This window comes from Lynx rufus, unplaced genomic scaffold (assembly GCF_022079265.1).
Source record: "Lynx rufus isolate CCGP_SWC_20201006 ecotype Redwood Valley unplaced genomic scaffold, mLynRuf1.p SCAF_25, whole genome shotgun sequence".
In the NCBI taxonomy this organism is placed as follows: Eukaryota; Metazoa; Chordata; class Mammalia; order Carnivora; family Felidae; genus Lynx; species Lynx rufus.
The window spans coordinates 17,007,155-17,031,352 of NW_025814840.1; the positions used below are offsets into that span (position 1 = coordinate 17,007,155).

A 24,198-nucleotide genomic window follows, 5' to 3' on the forward strand; every position below is an offset into this window, starting at 1 on the left:
GGCGCCGCCATCTTAACCAGGACGGAAGCCGCGCCGGGACCTGCGACGCACGCGCGCGCGCGCAGCGCGTCAGAACTCGGAAGTGTGGGCGTCCGGGCGGGCTCTGGGCCGCACGGCGGTGGCAGACCCCGCGATGGCCCAGGAGCGGGGATCGGAGGCCCCCGCGCCTCCGGGTTCTCAGACACTTCTGGATGCCCTGCTCCGGAACCTCTACGACTTCGGTGAGTGAGGGGCCTTGGAGCCCACGTGGAGAGCGGACTTGCAGCCGAGGTGTCTGCTGTGCCTTCCGAACTGGGTCGCCTTCGGTGTTCAAGGCTAAAGGTTCTTGCACGTGGAGCACCCCTCCCTTTGCCGACCTGGCTCCCAGGATGGGTTCAGCACACACCTGCGTCCGAGTTCCCCCTTTCTCCCCCCCCCACCCCCACCTTCAGCGTCTGTTGTTACTCTTTACGAATACAGCCTCCCACGTCGCCCCTGAGTGTGGGCACCACTTAGTTACTCGTCATGAGCACCAAGGCTGTCAGGTTTAAAGGGTTCTCGGAATAGCCCACCCTTTCACATTTCTCGGCCCTCTGGGAAGCCCACTGCCCACCCCACATTCTCCCCCAAACTCGGTGATCCTGGTGCCCTGGTACCACCTTGTGACGTTGGTGCCCCATCCTTCAGTGTGTTCCTCCCCCACGGACTTCAGAGAACGTTTTCACGGGAAGCTTTTTTGCTGCAGGCTTTTCTTCATTAAGTTGGCCAGCCTGTGGTCTCCTTTTATCTTGACTGGGGAAAAGGAAATACAAAAAGGTCATTGGGATTGGCAACCGCCAGGCACTTTAGTAGGAAGACAGTTCCACACACTGAAGAACTTTCTCCAGGGAAGGCGACATCCCTTGTTCATGCAACAGAGATGATTGTTAGGCGTTAACGCCCTTAAGGAGCAAGCATTTCTTAAATTTGTAAGGTGATGTTTCAAAAGCTATTTTAGTTTGGAGCCATTGCTCAAAATGATCAGTTTATTTAAACAGTAAACACAATAGCTAAAAGTATAGAGAATTTCCCATGCACTCCATATTTTTCATGTATTTACTCATTTTTTTTTTTAATTTTTTTTTTCAACGTTTATTTATTTTTTGGGACAGAGAGAGACAGAGCATGAACGGGGGAGGGGCAGAGAGAGAGGGAGACACAGAATCGGAAACATGCTCCAGGCTCTGAGCCATCAGCCCAGAGCCCGACGCGGGGCTCGAACTCACGGACCGCGAGATCGTGACCTGGCTGAAGTCGGACGCTTAACCGACTGCGCCACCCAGGCGCCCCTGTATTTACTCATTTAATTTTCACAACCCAGTAAACTTGATCCTGTCCTTAATCCCATTATTACAAATGGAGAAACCAGCACTAGAGGTTAAAATGGTTCCCAAAGCTCACCTAGCTAGTAATTTGCAGAGCCTGGGTTCCAATCCTCAGACTCCCTCGTATGTACAGTCCCTGTATTTGTATGGACTTCTACTCTGGACGATAGGAAGACTGTGATACTTACCTATACCCCTAGAAAGTGTTAAAAAAACAAATAAAACAAAACACCAGCTGCAGTGGCAGACATTTTCAGCACAAAACGTGAGCCAGTTGGGATTACCAGTTCCTGGGATTATTGCCTTGATGTCACTTTTATTACGGAACAAGGTGAGAACTTATTATGCTGCAAGGGTCAAAGGCATGGATACAGTCAGTTACCTAGGAAAAGATGTTGCATTTTGGATTCTTTTCTTTTCTTTTCTAATGTTTATTGATTTTTGAGACAGAGAGAGAGAGAGAGAGAGAGAGGCAGGGGGTCTGAAGCAGGCTCTGGATGTGGGGCCCACACTCACCACGAACTGCGAGATCATGACCTGCGCCAAAGGCAGACGCCTAACCAACTGAACCACCCAGGCGCCCCACGCATTTTGGGATTCTATGAATTGTGCAAATACATCCCTATCTGAAGGAAAAGAAATCTTTTTTTTTTTTCTTTGTATTTCTGGGTGTTGATAGCTGTGGCGTATGTATAAGTGCCTTCATCTCATTCGATAGAACCAAAAATATTTATCTTTCCACTCTGTGTTTGAACAAACAGGGGAGACAGAAGATGAGGCAGAACAGAAAAGGATCAGAAAGAAGGGAGAAAACAAGAGGAGAGATGTAGGGACTCCAGTGACCTTGGCAGCAGACCCAGCTCCTGTACCTGGTTCTCCCGTGAAAGGCCGAAGGAAGAGAGTCTCCAGCTTCTTCAAGGAACTCAGGGAAGAGCTGCAGGGTGTTCCTGCTGTGACCCCCACCAGCTCTCCTTCAGGACCAGACGCCCCTAGTGCTACGGCATCTCCCTCAACACTGAGGAACAGCAGGGAGCGAGTACAAGTGATAGAATTTCACAGCAGAAATAAAAAAAGGAAAGGGAAGCCGGATCAAGATGAGAACACACAGGTAATGAGTTGGTTAGTTTCAATGTATGTGTTGGAAACCCTGATATTGCAGTTGTAGAGAAGTATCTTTTTGTTTCTTTGTTAAAATTTTTTATTTATTTAAGTAATCTCTACCCTCTCCTCCCCTCCATGGAGCTCGAACTCCTGACCTCGAGATCAAGAGTCGCATGCTTTTCCGACTGAGCCAGCCAGGCGCACCTAGATGAGTACTTTTACAGACCGTGTCAGAGGTCCCCAGAACAACCCTCAGGCTTGAGGATTGGCTAAAAGCATTCACAGGACTCAGGACTTGGCTATAGTCATCGTCACGGTCACAAATTATTACAGCAAAAGGATACAGAGGAAAACTAGCGAAGGGAAAAGGTGCATGTGGCCAAGTCTGAAGGAAACCGGGTGCAGGTGTCCAGAGGTCCCTACCCAGTGGAGTTGCGTGGGATGCGTTTAATTTCCACCCGCAGTGATTCGTGACAGCAGGTCGGAAGTGTTGCCGACCAGGGAAGTTCACTCCAGCCTGAGTGTCCAGGGTTTTTATTGGGGGTCGGTTGTGTAGACATCCAGACTGACCTTAGTTATTGAAGCTCTTAGACCCCCAGGAAAAAGGACGTGTTCACCATAAATCCCACGGCTAGTGTAAACTATCCGGGCAGCCTTGACTCAGGGGCTCGGGGATGTAAAAACACTCTTATCAGACAATATTCCAACGCAAGCCTGCCGAGTTGACTCTTTCATGCGCCTGGGGCTTCTGCTTAACTGTGCTCTGAGAAAACGGAGTCATTCAGCCACTATTTCTGGCTGCTATTGTAGGCACTGGGTTCCAGCATTGAACAAAATAGACGAAACTGCTCCCTCTCAAGGAACTCCCCTTCTCACGGAAAGCAGTTTGATTTCACTGAGCGGTAATCTCAGACTGAGTTTGGAAGTCTCACTCAAAATTCAGTCCAGGAGAGAGGTATGGTTGCTTATCCAGCTTTGCCCACAAGGATATCATTATGGTTTGGTCAAATTCATTGCAGAACTCCAGGGACTCTTTCTGTTGCATTCTTCATGTCCTATAAACTTCTGTCTGTCGTAAACGGAAAAGGGGATTGTATTAGTTTCTAGGGCTGCTGGGCAGAAATTCATTCTCTCACAGTTCTAGAGACCAGAAGGCCAGAATCAAGGTGTTGGCTGGCTAGGCACCTTCCGCTCTGAAAGAGAATCCTTCCTTGCTTCTTTCAGCTGCTGGCGGCTCTAAGTGTTCGTTGGCCTGTGGCTGCGTCACCCTAACCTCTGCCTGTGTCTACACATGGCCTTCTTCTCTATATGTCTGAGTCTTAAATCTCCCTCTGTCACTTCAAAGGACAGCTGTCATTGGATTTAGGGCCCACCCGAAATCTAGAATGGGTCTTGTCATGAGATCCTTAATTACACTACAAAGACCCTTTTCCCCCAATAAGATCCATTCATTGATTCTGGGGGTTTAGAACATGTCTCTTTGGAGACCACAACTCAACCCACTGCAGACAGTCAGGCTTGCATGGTTCTCAGTGAACACGTGTGTGCATGTGCTGGTCGGTGTCCAGTGCTTACCACATCTTTTTTACGATTTAAAAACCATCTGTATAATCTTCCCTAGAATTCAGGCAGCACTTCATGTCAAGTGAAGTGATCCTCATCAGGATCTCTTCCTCAAAGATTAATAGTGCTTTTTGTAATAATCTACCTTTATTTTAGGTTTCCCGGTCAGTTCCCAACTCATACTCCAAATGCTGGGGCACTGGGCACTGTTAGAGGTGGACTAGGAAACGGATTCCCTTGGTCCTTCAGCCAGCAGGAACTCCCAAGCTGATCAGCCAGGGAAACTCACAAGAGATCAATATTAGCATAGTGTCCCCCAGTGTGCCATACAAATGTTAGTATTTTCTGTGTGTGCCGTGCAGTGAGAAAGGTTGGGAAACAGTGCTTTGCATTATATATAATTCTGCATTTGGGGAGTTTAGCAAAGCATCTGAGTACCCTCCCTCATTTCCTCAGGTCCTCGGTCTTTTGTTTCCTCCTTCACCTGCTTATGTTCTCTCTAGAATGGAAAGTTTTCTAGTGGAGAGGACAAAAAGGTTAGCGTTGAATGAATGCATTTCTCTGTCTCTTAATAATAGATCATCTGCAGCAGGCTGTTAGATGCATTTTCTTCCAATTCCAATTGATCCCTTTTTCATTGTAGTTGGCTTTTCTCAGGAACCTCAGCTCATTGGACATTTTGGACTTCCTGACCCTAATGAAACTTCTCAGTTGCCCTTGGCCGTTCTGCCCTTTCCTCCTTTTTAAAATTGATCCTTAGAATTTTTTTTTATGTTTAATTTTGAGAGAGAGAAAGAGAGAGCGTGTGAGCGTGCAAGTGGGGGAGGGGCAGAGAGCGAGAGGGAGACACAAAATCTGCACAAGCTCCTGGCTCTGAGCGATGCGGGGCTCAAACTCAAGAACCGCGAGATCATGACCTGAGCTGAAGTCGGACGCTTAACCAGCTGAGCCACCCAAGAGCCCCTAAAATTGATTCTTTTGAAAATGTGAATGTGTCTGGCTAAGGAGACGGGATATGAACACAATAAAAACACATATGCCTGTAAAAAGACTTCAGCCTGTTGGCATTGCAACATGTAAATAAATACAAATGAATACAACACTGCTTATTAATGGCATATCCTGGATCTAGGGAATGCCAGGTAAGGAACAGTCAGTCAGCTGGGAGTAATTGGGATATGTGATGCCATGCTAAGAGTTTGTACAACATAGTAAAAGATAGTTGTGGCCCCTGCTCTCTGCAAGCTTACAGGTCATTGTAGGACAGTTCAAACAGACATGGAATCAGCAAAGAAGTGTAATAATGATAGCCTGCATGGAGTCAGCTGGTCGTCTTTGGAGAATATTTGAGAGGTACTAACCAGTTAGATTACCCAGCTGGCCCTGCCTGAACCCAGGAAGTGACCGTCTTTCCCTAGAACTTAGGCTTGTGCCATAAATACTGTGATTAGGGGCGCCTGGGTGGCGCAGTCGGTTAAGCGTCCGACTTCAGCCAGGTCACGATCTCGCAGTCCGTGAGTTCGAGCCCCGCGTCGGGCTCTGGGCTGATGGCTCAGAGCCTGGAGCCTGTTTCCCATTCTGTGTCTCCCTCTCTCTCTGCCCCTCCCCCGTTCATGCTCTGTCTCTCTCTGTCCCAAAAATAAATAAACGTTGAAAAAAAAAAAAAAATTTAAATACTGTGATTAAACTGCATTGTATATTGAAACAGTTTTTCATGGTGTGGTATGGTGATTTATAATAAAAATATATATATATACTTAGTGTGTGTGTGTGTGTGTGTGTGTGTATGTATATATCTATATCTGTATCTGTACCTGTATCTGTATCTGTATGTATCTATGTTTTCTTTTTCCCCTGTTTCAGGCACAAAACCCTTATAACCCTTGGACTTTCCTAGGTGATAAGAGCAGTAAAGGTATCTTTTGTAATGAGTGAGTTGGAAAGGCTGTAAAGATGGGACAGACTGCCAGGTGAACCCACCCCGTGACAAGAGGTTTGGAACTTTCAATCTTGTCTCTCTGACCTCTGAGGAGAGGTAAAGGGCTGGAGGTTGAAGTTATTGCCAATGGCCAGCGATTTAGTCCATCATACTTAGGTAGTGAAGCCTCTATAAACGCAAAAGAGTTTGGAAAGCTTATGGGTTGGTGAACACTTGTAGGTGCTTAGCGAGTGACACGCTCAGAGAGGACATGGGAGTGCCTTGTCCTGTCCCACCTGCTGTACCCTGTGCGTCTCCCCCATCTGGCTGTTCCTGACTTGTATCCTTCTGTAATAAATCAGCAATCTAGTCAGTTAGACAGGTTTCCTGAGTTCTGTGAGCTGCTCTAGCAAATTCGTCCAACCCAAGGAAGGAGTCGTGGGGACTTGTAACCTGTGGGTAGCCAGTCCTAAGTACAGGTAACAACCTGGGCTTGCAGCATATGAAGCGAGGGACAGTCTTATAGGACTGAGCCCTTAAGCTGTGCAGTGTGGTGCTGTCTCCAGATAGAGTTGGATTATAGCTGGTGTGGGAGGATTGCTTGTCGGCTGTGGGGGGAAACCCTCCCCGCTGACATCACCCCCTTTAATGGGTTCATCTGGGAACTTGGCCACCATTTATGTAACATTTTACCCATCCCAGGTGTCTAACCTACAGATGAACTTCCTAATCCTATCCTTTTTACAGTGGAGTGACTATAGAAGTAGTCTATCAGGAAACAGTAGGTAAAAGATCACCTGTGTACTTACTTATTCCACAAATAATTTGGGTGCCAACTATTTGTCAGACCCAGAAGATCCAATGGTGAATGAGAGAGAGTCCTCTGCCCTCCTGGAGTATACTCTCTACTGGTGGGGTCAGCCAAACTCCAGGTAAATTAATAATGTAATTAAAAAGTTATAAACCTTCTGAAGGAAAAGAAACAGGGCCTTGAGAGTAGCAGGCAGAACCTCCTTTCGGTAGAGTCGGTGGAAGTCTCAGGAGAAGGTGACAAAGCTCTGCTGAGGTTTGTCAGAGAAAGGAGCCGGGAGACTAACGCGGGTGGAGAGTACACAGCATTGCCAGCGTCCGGATGCATGAGAAGGCCTAATGTGTTCTGGAAGCTGGAAGCCTAGCGGAGGAGGACAGAGAGGAGAATAGTATGAGCTGCGGTGGAGGAACAGGCCAAGGCCAGCCCCTGCCGGGTCTCGTAAGCGATGGTAAGACCTTTGGAGTTCAGTTTAAAGTATGTGGAAAGCCAGCAGAGAGTTTTAAGGGCATGAGGTGATCTGACTTAACCTTTTAAACATCACTCAGGCCTCTGTGTGGTAACTAGATTACAGGGAAGCGGTAGCAGAGGCCTGCAGGAGCTGAATCAGGAGTTGACCGCAGTGGTGCTGGGTCAGGATGGGTGGCCTGACGGAATATGCGTGAACCATTCTTGAACGGGTGCAAGGCTGCCTACGAGGAAGGGTCTTGAGAAATGAAAGCATCGGGTGTGGCTGGATATGATGCAAGTGTTGTTTGGCTCACAGGGATGTCTCACCAGTGTTTTTTCCACCCTTAACATCGGCCCCTGCCCTGAACCTTAGCCTCCTTTGTGGCCTCCATAGAAAAGAAGGGGTAAGAAAGACAATAGAAATAATAGGACGGTGGACTCTAGATCAGAAGGGGCTCTTGGCTCCTGGGGCCTGGACCCAGGTGCATGTAGACTGTTCCTGAGCAGGTAGCCAGTCACTCCTAATAACCAAGATGCACTGGTGCGTACTGCATTCCACGAGTGATGATCCTGTTCCCTAATTCGTTATCTCGTGGAATCCTCACAATTCATGCGCTCTGTCTTCATGTTACAGAGGAAATTGATGCCTGGAGAGGTGAGGGTGCATGCCTGAGTTTAAATAGTCAGCCGCCCCATACCTGCAATCCCAGAACCCCGGAGCTTTGGAAGTCACAGTTAATGTTTTGTTTCGAAGTTTGATGCAGATAGATTTATTTGGCAGCAAAACCTGAACTGAACTCAGATGAGGCTTAGGAATTATTTCTGTTTGTTGCATTTGGCATGAATATTCATAGATCCTGCTGCAGAAATGTGAACGTGCTTAATGGATTATGGGTTGCTGTCTCGGCCCCCACTGGAAATGACGTATGATATTCAGTATAGTCACGGTATTACCTTTCTAAAATGTGAAAACTTCTTAATTTTCTAAGGATTCCACACAAAGGATTATGGATGTGAAGTAAATACCAGAGCTCAGGTTCGGACCCCGGGGTTTCTGGCTGTGTGAGAGCTGTGTGCCTCACCACTACGCCAGAAAGAGAGAATACAGGTCAGGTTAGGCTCTTTGTCCTTTGAGTAACACAAGTGCACTGCTTCCCAGCATCTTCACTAGATAGAAAGACCTGTCCCCAAGTTATTTCCCCAGGTTCTTACTTTGTTCCACACCCCTGTTCTTTGCGAGATCCAGTGTCAGATAGGTGTAAGAGTAATGTAGTTGAAGAAACTTCTCCTCAAGAAGATCAGAGTACATTTCCTGATGCTCTTGGAACTGCTTGCATTTAAATTACATATATGTTATTATATTTTTATAAATACAGTTATGTAGATACATACTTTGTATTTATATTTTTTATTTATATTTTTAAGGAGGCTCCATGCCCAGCACAGAGCCCAGTGCAGGGCTTGAACTCACGACCATGAGATCAAGACATGAGCCGAGACGGAGAGTTGGACGCCTAACTGACTAAGCCATCCAGGTGCCCCAGAACTGCTTGCTTTTTAAAACGAGACTGTTTATTTCCCCAGCTACTCTCTAATTGGACAAAGGTTGGACAGTGTAGCTGATAGAATAAAAGAATCTAACCAGTGCAGGAGAAAGTACTTGTGGTCAGCGAGTCAACCCGTGGATGAGTTCACTGAGCCTAGGGGGCTGCGGGCCTTTATCCATCATCCCCGTGCATTTCTCCCAAACGGTTTCTTCTTTCCACGGCTTTCTTTCTTCGTAGCCTAACACGCAAGTTCTCAAAATCTGCAGACATTTCTCTTTCCTGTGTGTGGGACAGTAAGGCTTTGCCGGTCAAGTTAGATTAGGCTGTGGTTTAATAACATAGTCCCTCCATCTTAGTGGTTCGAAGGCAAAAATTAATTATCTTTATATCTCCTAAGGACAGACTGCTCTGCCCTACACCGTCCTCAGCTAGGGGCCGGGGCTAATAGGGGCTCCACCATCTGGAAGGTTCTTAGTTGCTTTGGTGAAGAAGGGGAGTCAACAGATGACTGGTAGAGAGAGGCTCCATGTGCAAGGGGCACACTTCCTTTCTGCTCACACTTCTTTGGCCACAGAAGGTCACGTGGCCCCGTCTAGCTTCAGGTAGGCAGCAAAGCCTAGAAGCAGAAGAGGACCCGGTATTGTCTGCAGGTGCTGTGCCTCCTACTGCAGTGGGTCCGAGGGGCAAGAAAACAGGGAAAACCACCGATTGTTTTTCTACCAGGCAATACGTTATGAATAATGTACTGAAGTGGCTTTAAAGCTGTGAATAAAAGTTAGGTAATGGTGGGGGGGGGGGGTCATGCCTATGGATTCAGCATCACAAAATAATTAGCTAAGAATTATTTTCCAAATGTTTATTTTTATTGTAAACAAGGATCTAGAGGGGTGCCTGGATGACTCAGTCAATTAAGTGTCCGACTTCTGCTCGGGTCGTGATCTCACGGTTCGTGGGTTCAAGCCCCGTATCAGGCTCTGTGCTGTCGACGCGGAGCCCGCTTTGGATTCTCGGTCTCCCTCTCTCTCTGTGCCCGTCCCCCGCTCGTGCTCTTTCTCTCTCAAAAATAAACATTAAAAAAAATTTTTTTTAATAAAAATGAAAAGATAAATAAACAAGGATCTAGAATCCAGACCTTTTCTCAAATACATCGACGGCTACAAAGCTGAGGAGTTTCTAGTGACATGTTGATACAGGGCTTGGGAACAGCAAGATGATCTGTGTGAGGCCAGGCCTGCCACTCAGGTCTCCACAGCCCCTCGGCCCAGGTGTCCCCACAGCCAAGATGAACAGACGCCTGCATGCAAGGACTGGGTAATCTGTGGGCTGGCGTTGGGGGAAGCAGGGACATCAGAAGCCATGCCCCTGTCCTTTGGGGGCCAATTTCTCCCCCAGACCCAGGGGTTTCAGCCCTGCGGTGACTGTAGCACAGGTGGCTAGGAATTTTATTACAGTGCTTCCTTCCTCTTGCTGATCTTTTAGTAATAGTCAGGGGCATCTGTGACATCTCCAGTATTGCTGGAAATCTGATGTTCCTGAAAGAAATTTTCAACGTGAAAGAGTTTAGCCATTACTTGATTGGATGGTTGGGATAGAAGAAGAAAGAGAAAGAACTACTTCAGTACTTAGAAATGGAGGTAAATGTTTCATGGGATTTTGGAGATCTGTGACCAGCGTACAGGTTTCCTTTTTTCTTCCTAAATTTTATCTTCGAGCACACGTGGGTTAGAGGGGCAGCATGACGGGGGTGGGGTGCGGGGAGGGACAGATGAAGGCAAAATCCCAAGCCGGCTGCATGCTCAGCGCAGAGCCCGACATGGGGCTTGATCCCACAACCCTGGGATCATGACCCGAGAAGCAGTTGGACACTCAACTGACCGAGCCACCAGGGCACCCCTACGGTGTTTCTTTTTAACATATAATTTGTATTTGAGGATCCGGATGATCCTGAAGTCATTAAGACTTAAGCCATTTGTTTTCCAAAAGTGGTATTAGTGTTCATCATGTTGAGTAGATTAGACGCGTGTACCAGTGGAGAAGAGTTTTTACCTTCAAGGTAGACGTAGACTTTTTCCAGTCATGGAACAGGAAGTAAGACTTTCTGGGATAAATGAACGGAGGTGCCTGGCGTCCTCCACGTGCCCGTGGTCTTAATTAAGTCACTTGAGTCTGTGCAATACACGATCGAAGAAAATCGTAAGTGTAGTAAAAGTCAGGAATCTTGATAAACTAACGCGGAAGGTGCATTTATTGGGACTGAGAGCACAGAACGAGGCCGCATGCTTAGAGCATCCTTGGTGGTGCCCTGTTCTGTCTGTCACCATCAGCACATGGGCCTGCAAGAGTCCGTGTGCGGCGTGACAGCGGGTGAGCAGTGTTGTGGTGCCCCCCAGGAGTCTTGTGACTTCGCAGCATTGGCCACGTCTTCCTGTTTATTGGACGTCGCTAACATCTACCATTGCACGCTTCATCCACTTTCATCGTAAGAACCCCTCTGTGAGGTCAGTACATGGCCTCGTGGAGACGGAGGCTGTCCCCTGGGGAAACAGTCACTGACTGACCCACACAGCCCAAACACAGCAGGGGTCAGGGGGACAGGCTGAGCTGAAATACAGCTCCCCTTTGCAGAAGGAGAGTCCAGGAGACCTGTAGATTGCAGTGTTTCTGGCACTTCCCAGCATGGTGTGGGGTAGGGCACTGAGCCAACCCAGCCCCGACCCTCCCCCCACCCCCACCTGCTGAGCAGGAGCAGCGGGAGGTCCCATCCTGGGAGCAGAGCAGCCGGCCATCCATCCCTCTTCACCACTGTCCTGTGAGGGAGAAGGGTGCCTTTTCTTTTTTAGAGCCTGCTTCCCGTTGGTCCAGATCTGGTGGCTGGAGTTGAGTAGCGACCGCTCTTGTTAACCAGATGTGACAGTGTATTTCCTTCAAATCTCAAGCTTCTGGTCAATTCTGTGGGTCAGTAACCGTAGCTAGTAGATGCATCGATGTAAAGAGTCACATGCTTTGCAGGCTTTTGCAGTATCATCATTTTCTGTTGGGAAGTATAAGCCATTCTAGAAATCTGATGTTCCTGAAAGAAATACTCAAGTCAAGAGAGTTTTGTTAGCCATCATTCTAATGGCTGGATGGGAAGAAGAAAGAAGAGAAAGAATTATTCAAATATAATATTACTCTCCAGAATCCCTCAAACACCCACCCTTTTTTAAACCCCGCACCAAACAGAATCTTGTACATGTGGTTTATGAGAGACAGACATTAGTCTCTCTCATCGTTTTTTTTTTTTATTTTTGTATTTAAAAAAAATTTCTCACCCTGGAGTACCTGGTTGGCTCAGTTGGTTAAGCATCCAACTTCGGCTCAGGTCATGGCCTCATGGTTTGTGAGTTCGAGCCCTACGTCGGGCTCTGTGCTGACAGCTCAGAGCCTTGAGCCTGCTTTGGATTCTGTGTCTCCCTCTCTCTCTGCTTCTCCCTCTCTCGTGCTCTGTCTCGCTCACTCTCAAGAATAAATGTTAAAAAAAATTTAAAAGAAATTTCTCATCCTTTCTTAAGCTTTGAGACCTCAAAAGGTTTTTTTTTTTTTTCTTCCATTAACTGGTAATTAGGCTTTTGTGCAACATGCTTGTGTTATTGTTCGGTACGTAGACATCTGGGCCAGTTTGTGGGCTTTTTAAAACATGGCTACCCTGGGGGTGCCTGGGTGGCTCAGTAGGTTCAACGTCTGGCTGTTGATCTCTGCTCACATCATGATCTACTGGTTCGAGGGTTCAGGCCCTGCATCGGAGCCTGCTTGGGATTCTCTCTCTCCCTCTCTCTCTGCCTCTCCCCCGCTCATGCACACGCATATGTGCACGCTCTCTCAAAATAAATAAGCTGAAAAACAAAAAAACATGACTACTCTGTTGGTGACAAATACTCTAATGATACAGTAACAGATGATCTTAATAAGAATTCTCTTTCTTTTCAGACCAAAACTAATATCCTTGGGAATGATGTGGATAGACAAGAATTTAACTTAGAGAAGGTATGTGTTTTGAAATTGTTAATCTTTTCAGCTTTATAACACACACACACACACACACACACACGAATATGCTTACATGTCCAGTGGTTGAGTAAATGGCTAAGCAAATCACACTACCTTCTCTTGGTGATTATTAGGCTGTCAGTTAAAACCCGAGGACTTGTGACCACAATGCCAATAATGCAGTGGTAAGTATGAAAAGCCAGGCGTGTGTATTTTGTAGTCAAAACTTGGTTTTTAAAAATGCATGAAAAAGAGAGGAGGAAGGGATTGAGCTGCTAAGAGTGGGCACTGGTGACTTTTTCCTCTTCCTCTGCAGTGTCTTTAAACAAATGAGCAAACCCAGATCTGTATTTGAAACCTCCATGAGGAATAGTTTCTCCTTGTGAGTGTGTTTGGAGGGGTACCTTTAAGTGGAAACTCAGAGAGCATCTCTGCGTTTAATCCGAATTCTGTTGCTAATTTGTGTGGAGAGAAGTCTTTGCTTCACCTGTCCAAAATTAAACGTGGGAGAATGGAGACCTCCACAAGGCTGCGCAAACCACCCTCCACAGAGTTCTTGCGACAGCACGTTGTGTCTGACGTGTGTTACTCCCTGGGATGTATCTCCTGTCTGGAGTCTTTGGAACGCACCTGGGTCTGATTCTGCTTTGTGCCCACAGGCTCGCTTGGAAGTGCACCGGTTCGGGATCACGGGTTACGGAAAAGGAAAGGAAAGAGTCCTGGAACGGGAACGTGCCATAATGCTGGGTGCTCAGGTGGGGGGCTGCTTCCGTCTTCCAGCATCAGACAGGATACAAAAGCGGGGGAAGAGCCCGGGGCAAGTCAGGGCGTGGGTCACTGGGAGGTCTTTGCAAAATAAAAAATGATGTCTTTTTTTTTTTTCCTTTCATTTCAGCCTCCCAAAAATAGTTATGTGAATTACAAGGTCTTGCAGGAGCAAATCAAAGAAAAAAAGGCAGCAAAAGAAGAAGAAAAGAGAATGGTAGGAGTAATAGCCTTTTCGTTCCTAAGCTAGAACAGAAAGGTGGCTGCATTTGGCCACAGTGGAATGCTGGACCGGCTGCTTGGAAAGCAGTGTAGACAACAGTAAAATCTGGAGTTAGAGGACCATTTTCTCCACTTGTTCAGGTCCGCCTTATTCCGTAATACCAGCCAGGTAACCTGGCATATTTACATGAAAGGTTTGCTCTGAAATAGCAAACTCCCACTCGGATAACATAAGCTGCCTTGCTCTTCCTCCTGTATTGCATTTTACATTGTGTAGAACACGAGGACCCATGAAAAACCTCAGAGGAACAGAGGTTACACTCGCTCCCTTTCATCTAAAACGGAAGATTCGATGTTTCTACTGTCAGTCTTTTCTGGAATGACCTTTCACACTCTGAAAGAGTTTTAGGAAGAAACTAAGTTTGTGTTCATACACCTACTTGAAAAAAAATATTAAATGATAGCTTACTGGCTTTTGACCACAAACCTCGTCTTTTTTTTGAATCTCCATTATCCGTTATTGACATATATATTATCTTAAATTCTGAAATCAGGCCCAGGACACAGATATTTTCAAGAAAAAGAAGAGGAAAGGGCAGGAAGACAGGTGAGTGACACATCATCAGCTACTGGGGTGGAATGATCTGGATAAGCATACTGGATCGGTTGTGAAGATAGCACCTGGAGTTTACGCGGTGTTTCTAGCCTGTTAGAGTGCTTCACTGTCCCTCGTGGATTCTCAGCAAGTCCTGTGAAGGGAAGACCAGGTGTAGGACATGGCCCAAGATCGAATAGCTACCTCAGAACCAAACTGGGAATTTTCTCCAGTCTCCCATTTCCAAAGACCAGACACCTCAAGTGACTGGTGGAGAAGCTGAGATTGACGTTTCCAACAAAAGACTTGTGTCCCCCCCCAAGAGCCTGCTGATAAGACAGCACGGCCTGGGTCTCTACTGCCAGTTCCTTGACCTACCACGTAGGCAGGGCGCCACGGTCTGAGTAACGGGACATTGATGTTGTTGCTCTACTTTTGTTTCTTAGCTTTTGTTCAAAAATGCCTTTTCTCCCTCCTTGAATTACTGGTTCAAAATCGACTTCTTTTGTCTTGGCCTTTTCCTTGGACTCCTAGTGAGCTTGCACGTGCCGTCAAGCGGTCGTTTGTTCTGACCATACATGTCTGTCCGTTGAGGGTCCCCTGCGTGCCAGGCATATGGGTGTCTTGGGTGTCGGGAATATAGGCATCGTCACACTGGCAGTTTCCTTGTCTTTGAGGAGCTTACACTGTAGTGAGGGAAACACACCAAAACATATGAACAGGTTAGCGAGGGGATGTCAGGCCCCGGCAGGTTCTATGAAGAGGTGGCGCTAAAGCATCGGGGGAGAAAATCACCAGGGATGGGCCGGGATGTCATTCTAGGGGGGGTGACATCTGAGTTGAGAACTGAGTGAAGAGGAGGGGGCAGCCTGGAAAGATCTGTAGAGAACATTCCACATAGAAGAAACCAATGCAAAGGCCCTGAGGCAGGAAGGAGGCGGCATGTTTCTGGGGCCACGTGAAGGCCCGCAGTTGGGGCGGGGCAGTGGGGGGGACGTACAGGGGGACACCCGGAGTTTGTAGGGGCGGGGCCCCGGCCACCTGGCTGGCGGTGCGATAGCCCTTCCTCGTAAGCTTAACTTCAGTACCCTTCCCTGATTTTTAACTGCAGGAGAGCCAAAAAGAAGAAATCAGCTCCCAGTATTTTGTCAAGTGGACGGATTGGACAGGTTGGAAAATTCAAAAATGGGACACTGATTCTGAGCCAGGTTGACATCAAGAAAATAAATTCCTCCCGAGTGGCTAAGTGAAGTACTTCGTGACATAGACGAACTCTGTACTGGAACTGGACCCCTATGAGACTTCTAGATTATTCTTAATTTATTTCATATTTTAGAGACTGCTTTTCTGTTTTAGGGGAAAACGTCAAGTAGAAATAATAAAATTTTTACCGGTGAGGTGTGTGTGTTTTATGGTGATAAGCGTACGGTGGGAAGGGCCAATCGCACTGTGAGTATAATTATAGCCAGCCTGTTGAAAAGGACGTTTAATCCTGTCCAGCGAGATTTATGCTAGATTGGCTCTGACTGGTGTTTTGTACCTCTGCATGTAATGATTTTTCATAAACTTCATGATTTACTGATTTGTAAATGCTGATAATTAGCTTTAAGTTGCCTTTTTTAATTTTCTAAAAATGGTGTCATGTTACTTTGTCATGAAAGAACCACGTGTGATAATTTGTCAGTTGTTTTTGTGGGAAAAGCAGTTTTGATTTTTAGCCTACCCCGTGCGTGAAATCTCTGTAAGAAGTTATGTAAATAGAACACAGCTTTTGTGGTATATGTGACTGTGACAGGTAACACAGCAGAGGACTTTAGCCACACCTACATGTAAGCTAATGTCCTCTCCAGAATAATCACCGTGGATGGCTAAACATATTTTTTAAATTACATTGCACTTACTGAAAGCGTCTGGAACTTCTCAAAGCTTGTGACCCATTAAAAACAAAAAGTCTTCAATGATAGTAATCACTTTTGGCATTGTTTTTCTTTATGACAAAAAATCTTATCACACGGTAACATTTTGGTCAAAACAAAGGGTAAAAATGGCTGACATTTTTATGTGGCTCCAAGGAGGACTCCAAGGCCATTGCCAAGTGAGGAGCTCCACAAAAGGCCTGAGTTGAAGCAAGAGTGGAATCAGCATTCTGTTTTCCAAGTTTATTTTGAAAGGCAGTACTTGGCAGAATACCTACTTTGGCAGTTTTTAAGAGTGAGGTTTTTAAAAAAAAAATTTTTTTTAATGTTTGTTTTTGGGAGAGCTGTCAGCACAAAGCCTGATGTGGGGCTCGAATTCGTGAACCGTGAACCTGAGCCAAAGTCAGACGCCCAACCAGCTGGGCCACCCAGGCCCCCAGAGAGTGATTTTTTTTTAAAGGTGTAGAGGATCCCAAGCCTGACAAAGCACCAGGAAATATCTGAAGACCTAGAGGTGACCTATCAGAGCAGCGACCGGGACAGTTTGGTTCCCCTTCTCTACAGGCAGCCCAGGGTCCGAGGCCGCCCCACCCCACCCCCGCCTCCACTGGCCTCGCAGCTCAGACAGCTGAACGCTTAGCCAGACTCTGGACCAGAACTGCAGACTAGTCCACTCGGGAGAAGCATGCAAGTTCTGAGTTTAAATTACTCACCTCGCTTTGCTTTCACCTTTTAATTTACTGAATAAATACTTAAAGAGTGGTCTTGTTACCACTGGGCGCTCCAGGAATCCTCAGATATTTAGGGACTAAGAAAAACCTGTACTTTAAGGGCTAGAGAGCAGGCTTAAGATCACACTTTTTATTTCCCCATCGATGGAAGTTGCCTCTAGCAAGATAGCAGCAGAGAGAAGCCACCATGAAAACCAGTCATCCAAAGAAAGACGGTTATGACTAAGATTCTGCCAACAGCCACAGAGGGAACAGACGGCTTCCGTGCTGTGGGTACGTGTTTCCTTACTGTCGTCACACTGCCATTTCCCCTTTGCAGGGGTGTCTTTCAGTCCCCGACACGTCTGGTGGCTCAGCCATTGTTCCACACGACGCCCTGCCTACCGTTATTCCCAGTGACCCACTTAGGGACCTGGAGGTTCCCGTCCCTACAACTCTCGGCCCCGGACACCTGGAGACCCTGCTTCCCAAAGGAAGAAACAACACAGCACGTGTCCCGCTGAGCCAAAGTTGTCCAGGCAAGAAGAGCCACCACCTCGCAGGGGTGACCTACCCTTGACCATCGAGAGGAGACGAGGCTGCCGTCACCCAGTGGGGCAGGGAAAATTCTGCACTCAGGTGGGACTCAGGCATCTCTTCATAGTCCTTTGACCTGATTTTGATGGTAAGTAGACAAATGCAGCAACCCTGGGTGCGAAGGGCCTGGTGACCTGAGGCTCAGACCCCCAGGGATGAGGGTCCCGACCACGATAAGCAGAGGCACTAGGTGAGAGTGAAGGGAGTCTAGAATGAATAGGAGAGGAGGCTGACCACGAGTGTCCCTTGCAGCTCCAAGACCAGCTCCAGCGTCCCTGGCCTTCCTCGGCTAAGCTTCCCTCACTGGAATTCTGAAGGAGCCGTATAGACCTGTGGCGCGGGGGGGTCGATGCCCGGATGTCTCCCTCAGATCCTCTTTCGGGTAGAAGAACTTACTGTTCTGAGCACTGAAGGCACAACCTTCAGCCGTTGGCCCTCTTCAGGGATCACCTCACCTCCTTCCCGGGGTGGCCCACGTCCGTGCTGGATCGAGACGGGAGTATTGAACCCAGTGCCCCTCTCCCAACCCAGAGCGGCAGAGGCCTTTGCTGGGTCTGCGTCCCAACCCGACGTCTCCCTTGGCCGGCCCTGCTTCCTTCGCTCCCAAGGGGGTTGATCCGCAGAGCCCTTGCTCATAATGCCCTGCTGCCTCATCTTGGAGTCTGCAACCGCCCCTCCCCAGGCAAGCCATTCAGGGATCCAGCAGCTAACCGGGCAGTGAGGCCGGGCCGAAGGGGCTGCTGGGGGAGGCGTGTTGAGATGGGTGTTTGTGAGGACCGCAGTTTGAGGAAGGCTAAGAGGTTTCAGGTCGGACACACTTGGGCTCAGACGGTGTGGTTGAAGGGGCCGGTCAGTCTCCCCGATGCTCATAGGTTATTAGGAGGTCTCCCCCAAATCTCAGTTTCTTGTAACCCCTGACCAATGTTTTATTCACGAATGTACCTTAACCATGTGCTGTTACCAATGTCTAGCCCTGTCCCCTCTTGCGAGAATGAATTCATAAAGCCCCCCTTGTCTGAGATGCACCTTACTCAGAGCCATGGAACCGCTTCAAGATCTCGTGGGCACACGCAGCACAGCCCTATGGCGTCTCACAGGCGCAGGCCCTGCGGGGGAGAGACGGGGTGGCCTCCCTTCCGCCTCCCCTGTCCCAGCCGCCCGCCGCCACCCAGGGCCCGCGTGGCAAGAGGCGCGCTGTGCTTCTGGGCAGTAATCCAGACCGGGCCCTGCCTTTCGGTTGTTGGCAGTGTCCAAAGAATTTATTTCAAATCTGCTCAAGACTGTGATAAAACTCAGGTTTTCCAGAAGGCAATACACAAAGTTAACCAACCCCCCAAAGACCAGAAAACACAGTGTTTGCAATTCAAAAAATACAAACGCTCGTGGATACCGATACAAAAATTAGAAAAAAGTTGCTTTCCCCCCCCCTCCCCCCCCCGTGTTTCCAGTGGAACACGAACACCAACGGGACCGAGAGCTGCCACCGTATACGGACAACTGTGACAGAAAGTGGATGCGATGGTGGGGGGGGGCGGGGGTAGAGGAAGGCAGGGAAATGCAAGAACTGTGGACAGCCAAAACAAGGACACAGAGCTTGTTACTTTTTAAATTCCTTTGCCAACGTTAAACAAATCACTCATGCTGAATACGACAAAGTTAGTGGGAAAGCAGCACGTCTACATCATGCATTTAACGTCTTCTGCTTGGCTCACTCCGCGCTTCCTCTTGGTGCCGAGGAAGTCAGGCTGGGGACGCCCAGCCACCGGGCGCGGGACGAGCTGGAAAGGTCTGCAGGCCCTCGCCGTGTTCCTGCTTCCACAGCCACTGGAGGCCGCTTTTCCGGATCTGAAGTCTGTGTTTGGAGTCTCCTCAGAGGCTGCCTGAGGGCCTGGCCTGGTGAGTGGTGCCCACCTTGCGGGGGTCTTCCCCAGGACTAGGTTGGGCAGCCCGTGCCCTCCAGACAAGACTCCCCTGTGGGGTCTCCCAACTCCTGCCTGAAGCCAAGGTCGTTCACCGAGAAAGCCGGGAACCACCCCCCACCCCCCTCCCCAACAGGTAGTGCGAGTGGAGTCCCAGGGCCATGCAGACTCCCAGCCGCGGGGTCAGGTGCCTCCCGCCTTACTCTTAGACATTGGTTCTCAAAGCCGCTCCCCTGCCGAGATCTTCGGAAACAATGGAGACACAGGATGGGTTGGGGGACGCCTCAGATGTTAGAACTTAAGGTGACCGAGGAGACAGAGAGGCAGGTCAACCTCTTTCTACGTTTTATGGGGGCTTCTGCACACAGATGCCTTTGGGACTAACAATGACAATGCTGACGTGTGGCCCGTTTACAGCATGTTGCACCGAAGTACCGTTAAAACAGGCCTTGCTGGGAATGGGAACGTCTGGGGTGTTGCTTTGCATGGTCATGTGAAGCCTATTTCAAATGTCAATTTTCCCTCCTCAAGGCCAGGCAGCAGTGTTAATACATACATGCTCCTGGTCACAAGAGGCTGGGATGGAAGACACTGTCTTGTGGTCGGAGAACATTCTGGAAGGTCACCACACAGGCTTGATTCTTTGAAGGGGACCATTAGCCTAGACTCAATAGATGAGAGACTATATTCTTTTCTTTCAAAAGCGTTCCCTCGGTGGGGATACCGAGGCACAGAAAGATTTAAGACGTGTGAACCAATATCAAAGCCAGGTTCAAAGACACGAGTGTCTGAGGGCTGAATGCGGTGCCTGAGCCACACATCCTACCCCACACCTACTCTTACCTATCGTACAGTCCATTTAAAGCGAAAGCCACCAGGATCCCTTTCTCTTTAAGGAGGAACCTGCCAAGGAAAGTGATCCTTGAAAACAGCTTACTGGCTTACTTGCAAAACAAAAGTAGAGATTTCCCAGAATCAGCAGAGACCCTAAATATCTTCTAATGAGATCTGATTAGATTTTTAAAACCAGATAATAGGCCACAAATCCATTAAGTTCCTGTTGCCTCCAGGCAAAAGCGGCCAAGGAAACATTTGGTAACAAGTTTTGCCTTCTAGGAATGGGGGGTGTCTTCTAGGAGTGGGGGGGGCGGGTGGGGGCATCTTCAGTAAATACAAAGTGAGACCTGACAGCGTGGCCTCTGTTGGTGGCTCACCTCCATTTCCCCCTACCTGCCCCGGCTGGCAGAGCACTGCAGGCCTATGGAAGGACAATCCTGGTCTTGGGTAGGAAGGTCCATACATTGTGATACAGGCTTTCCGGGTAACGCTGAAGTGGATACCCCAGCATCACCCTGCATATCGACGCATGGACACATGACAAACCGCTAGTGGTTCTTAACCCAGGGTGTCCCCTAGGGGACATCTGGCAATGTCTGTAGACGCTTTGGGTCGTCACCCCTCACTTGGGGGGGTGCTACCGGCATCTAGTGTGGGGAGGCCATGGCCAGCCCACAACAACAAGAGAACCCCACCCCCTCCCCACCCCGGGGGGTGCTGAGGTTGAGGAACCCTGGCATCAGCCATGGGCCTTGTGAGAGTGTTTTCCGGCACTCCTGTGCTGAGTCCCCCCCCTCACCACCTCGGAGTGTTACCTACCCTCCCTATCCTCCCCATCTCACCGCGTGTGGGTGGCCACAGGACAACTGTCTGCTCGTCTGTGCTGAAACATGCCTTCACAGGGGACCGAGCCTTTCACTTGCAACCAGAATTAAGGCTAAAATGCAAATGTCCCCGGAAGAAGGACACGTAGAACCTGCGTTGTGATCCTTTCCTGAGAATCTGTAGGCAGAGGGCACGGGCACCGCGAGGCTGGGCTTTCCCGGGCACCAAGAGCAGGAAGCACGAACCCGTTCCCAGCGTCCCTGGTGAACTCCGGTTCTGCCCAGGCTCACTCTGGAGAGCATGACCCTCCTCACTCTCGGTGGGCCACGAGGCGCCCGAGGGCGCTGTCACAACCACAGAGTTCACGGAGGGCTGAAGATTCAGCCCAGAGCTATATATAAAACTGTGTACATAGTTTTTATGCCAGTTACTTTGTGGGTCAGGATTACTGATGTCTACTTTGATTAGAATCATTATTTTCCCCGATGGGGCAGAGAGGGCTGTGTGCAATGTTTTAGCTTTTGCTTTGAATTAGGAGCTAGGGTGCTTTGCGGTGAGTCGCTAGTGGACGCTTAAAAGGGATTCATTCTAAAAGGAAAGGCATATGCTTTGAGCAAACTTGCTCACGAGCAGAGCACGAACCGCGGAACTACGTCGAGGAGGCATTATTTACAATGCATCGGGACCTGACATTTAAGTTACTTTGAATTCTCTTCTCACTGAAACTGCTTGATAGACAAACACCAAGTGATTCCTCAGCCAGCCCAACAGAAGCATCATTTTGATACAATTCTAAGTACAAAAACGCCACCACATTGTAAGGGGACAGGGAATTCGATGGCCAATGAGAAATTCACGACCTGTAGCCTCTGCTCCGAATCCCAGGGGCTTCCTGGGAGGGTGACGTAAGTCAGGCCACAGCCGTTGATGATTCCTTCTTTGTTTGGCCGATCCCTCGAAAACAAGTGTGGCACAGACCTGCCTTCTCTCCTAGGTTCGTTCTTGTCCCTGAAAGGTGTTTTGTGCTGAGGACAGGAGAGGTGGCTTCAGGACAGCCTGACACGGTGCTGCTGGGTTCCTGGAGGAGCAAAGCCGGAAAGGTGCCTGCTGGGGACACTCACGGGGCCTCCTGGAGCTGCTGACCCCTGCAGGGAGGCGGCAAGTTCTGGCGGCTTCCCTCTGAAAAATTACCTTTTTCTTCCTAAAGAGACCCCCCCACCCCCGCCATTGTGGGACTGCTGCTTCTCCCTGTTCCACATTTCCCTCTGACCCCGGTGCTGGCTGTCCCGAGGGTGTCACCAAGTCCAGCTGAACTCCAGCAGCTCCTTTCCAGACAGGCAGAGCCAGGGCCGCCTGGGGAGCCCAGCTTCGGGGATTCTGGAAGCTCCCCAGCCTCTCATCCAGCCCCCACCGCAGGAAGCCACTGCCACCTTCCCCAGCCACACTCACTCCTGGTGTCACTCCCGGCACACTGGCCAGTCTTTTCCCAAAGCCGATGCATCTGGACCTGCAGGCCATGCTTCATCAGCCCCAGCAAGGCCGTGGCTCCTCTGTGTCCTCCAATCTTCAGGAAGCTTCCCCAGCTTCCAAGCTGAGTCCACCCGAAGCTATGGCTAAGGAGTGAAACGGAGAGGCAGGTGCAGGCAGGAGGACAGGCAGGAGCCTGCATCCCCCTCGGGGCTCTGGCAGGGGTCCGGGACAGGACGAGGAAGACCTCCGGGTGCCTGAGAAACCACGCCGCTGGCGGAGAACCAAGAGGCAAGACCTCAGCTCCACACGCAGGTGGTTGCCAGGACCCGAGCTCGGAGGCCGAAACAGCACCAAGCAGCTCCTGATGACGCCGGGCAGGTGGCCTAGCCGGCCACGTCTGCCCACACGGCGGGGACAAGGCAGCCTCGAGGTCCGAGGGTGCGCGGGCTCTGAGGTAGGATTGTAGGATCTGCTGCTAGGGGGGCAGGATCTACACAGCATTGGCCTTGGCCGCTCAGAAAACAAGGGCAGTGTCTACACAAGCAGGTAGAACCGAGTAAACACAGTTGCTGCCGGTTTATGGGCTAAGTTTTATAAAAATCCAATCCAGCAAATGGACAAGGTACTCCTCAACCTCAAAAATAAAATGCTTGATAAAATATATTCTTTTTAAAAAGGAGAAAGTTTCGCCACCAGATGGAAATGGAGGTGGCAGGTGACAAAGAGGAAGAGCAGGAGGGGACAGGAAGGTGCTCTGGGGACAGGACCGCGGCGGGCTCCGGGCTCAGACCCCCGAAAGCGAGCTCTGTTTCTGAGAGATGCAAATGACTCTATGGGGACCTCCTGGGCCCATGAGGGCGCCCTGCTAGGGGGCTCGGCCTGGGCCTCTGGCACAGCCAGGCTCACCCCGGGAGTCTGGGGTGTAAGGGACATGCTGATATTGCTATTTCCTGCCTTCATTAGAGGACCTGCCCATCCCAAGGCAGAGGCACCACTGCCATGGGGGGCCATCTCCTACTTTCATGATGACAGTAGGGTGGGTCTGGAAGAAAAGGTAGGCAGACTCTAAGAGGCTTCCCCAGGGTCCCCCTGGGAGGACCAAAGCCTGGAAGAGAGCAACTCAGACAAGCTTGCAGTTCCAGAAAACAGCTGCCAGCCAGCAGACACGCTTCATGTGGTCACTCCAATTCCATTGTTTTCTTTTGTGTTTAAGGACTAAGAACTGAGTGAATGCATTTTCGCAGGCTAGTGTGTGTGTGTGTGTGTGTGTGTGTGTGTGAGAGAGAGAGAGAGAGAGAGAGAGAGAGAGAGAGTTGATTAATGAAGGACCAAAAGAAACCATTTTAAAGGTTCTCAATAGTTCAGTGGGAATGGTGAAGGTCAGTGGGAATGGTGAAGGTCAAGATTAATGCCCCTTTCTATCGACCTTGGATTAGGTCTGCAAGGGCATAATGTTGTGGAGACTCCAGGACTAAAAAAGCAAAAAGGAGAACCTTTCCTGGAGGAGATGAGAACCTGCAGCCTCGGGACAGAGAGGTGTCCCAGCAAAGGGTCAATCAACACTTGGGGAGTGGGATTCCGGAAGT

The 24,198-nt window shown here is 49.2% G+C and overlaps 1 protein-coding gene across 1 annotated transcript; it reads left to right on the forward strand.

The window, feature by feature from the left end:
- Nucleotides 1-72: 72 nt before the first annotated feature.
- CUNH1orf131 (chromosome unknown C1orf131 homolog) lies at nucleotides 73-16,305 on the forward strand. Its single transcript, XM_047088564.1, has 7 exons — nucleotides 73-221; nucleotides 2,105-2,451; nucleotides 12,697-12,753; nucleotides 13,416-13,511; nucleotides 13,652-13,738; nucleotides 14,298-14,350; nucleotides 15,450-16,305. The coding sequence occupies exons 1-7, from the start codon at nucleotides 134-136 to the stop codon at nucleotides 15,586-15,588; spliced, it is 867 nt and encodes a 288-aa protein (XP_046944520.1). The 5' UTR covers nucleotides 73-133; the 3' UTR covers nucleotides 15,589-16,305.
- Nucleotides 16,306-24,198: the final 7,893 nt, after the last annotated feature.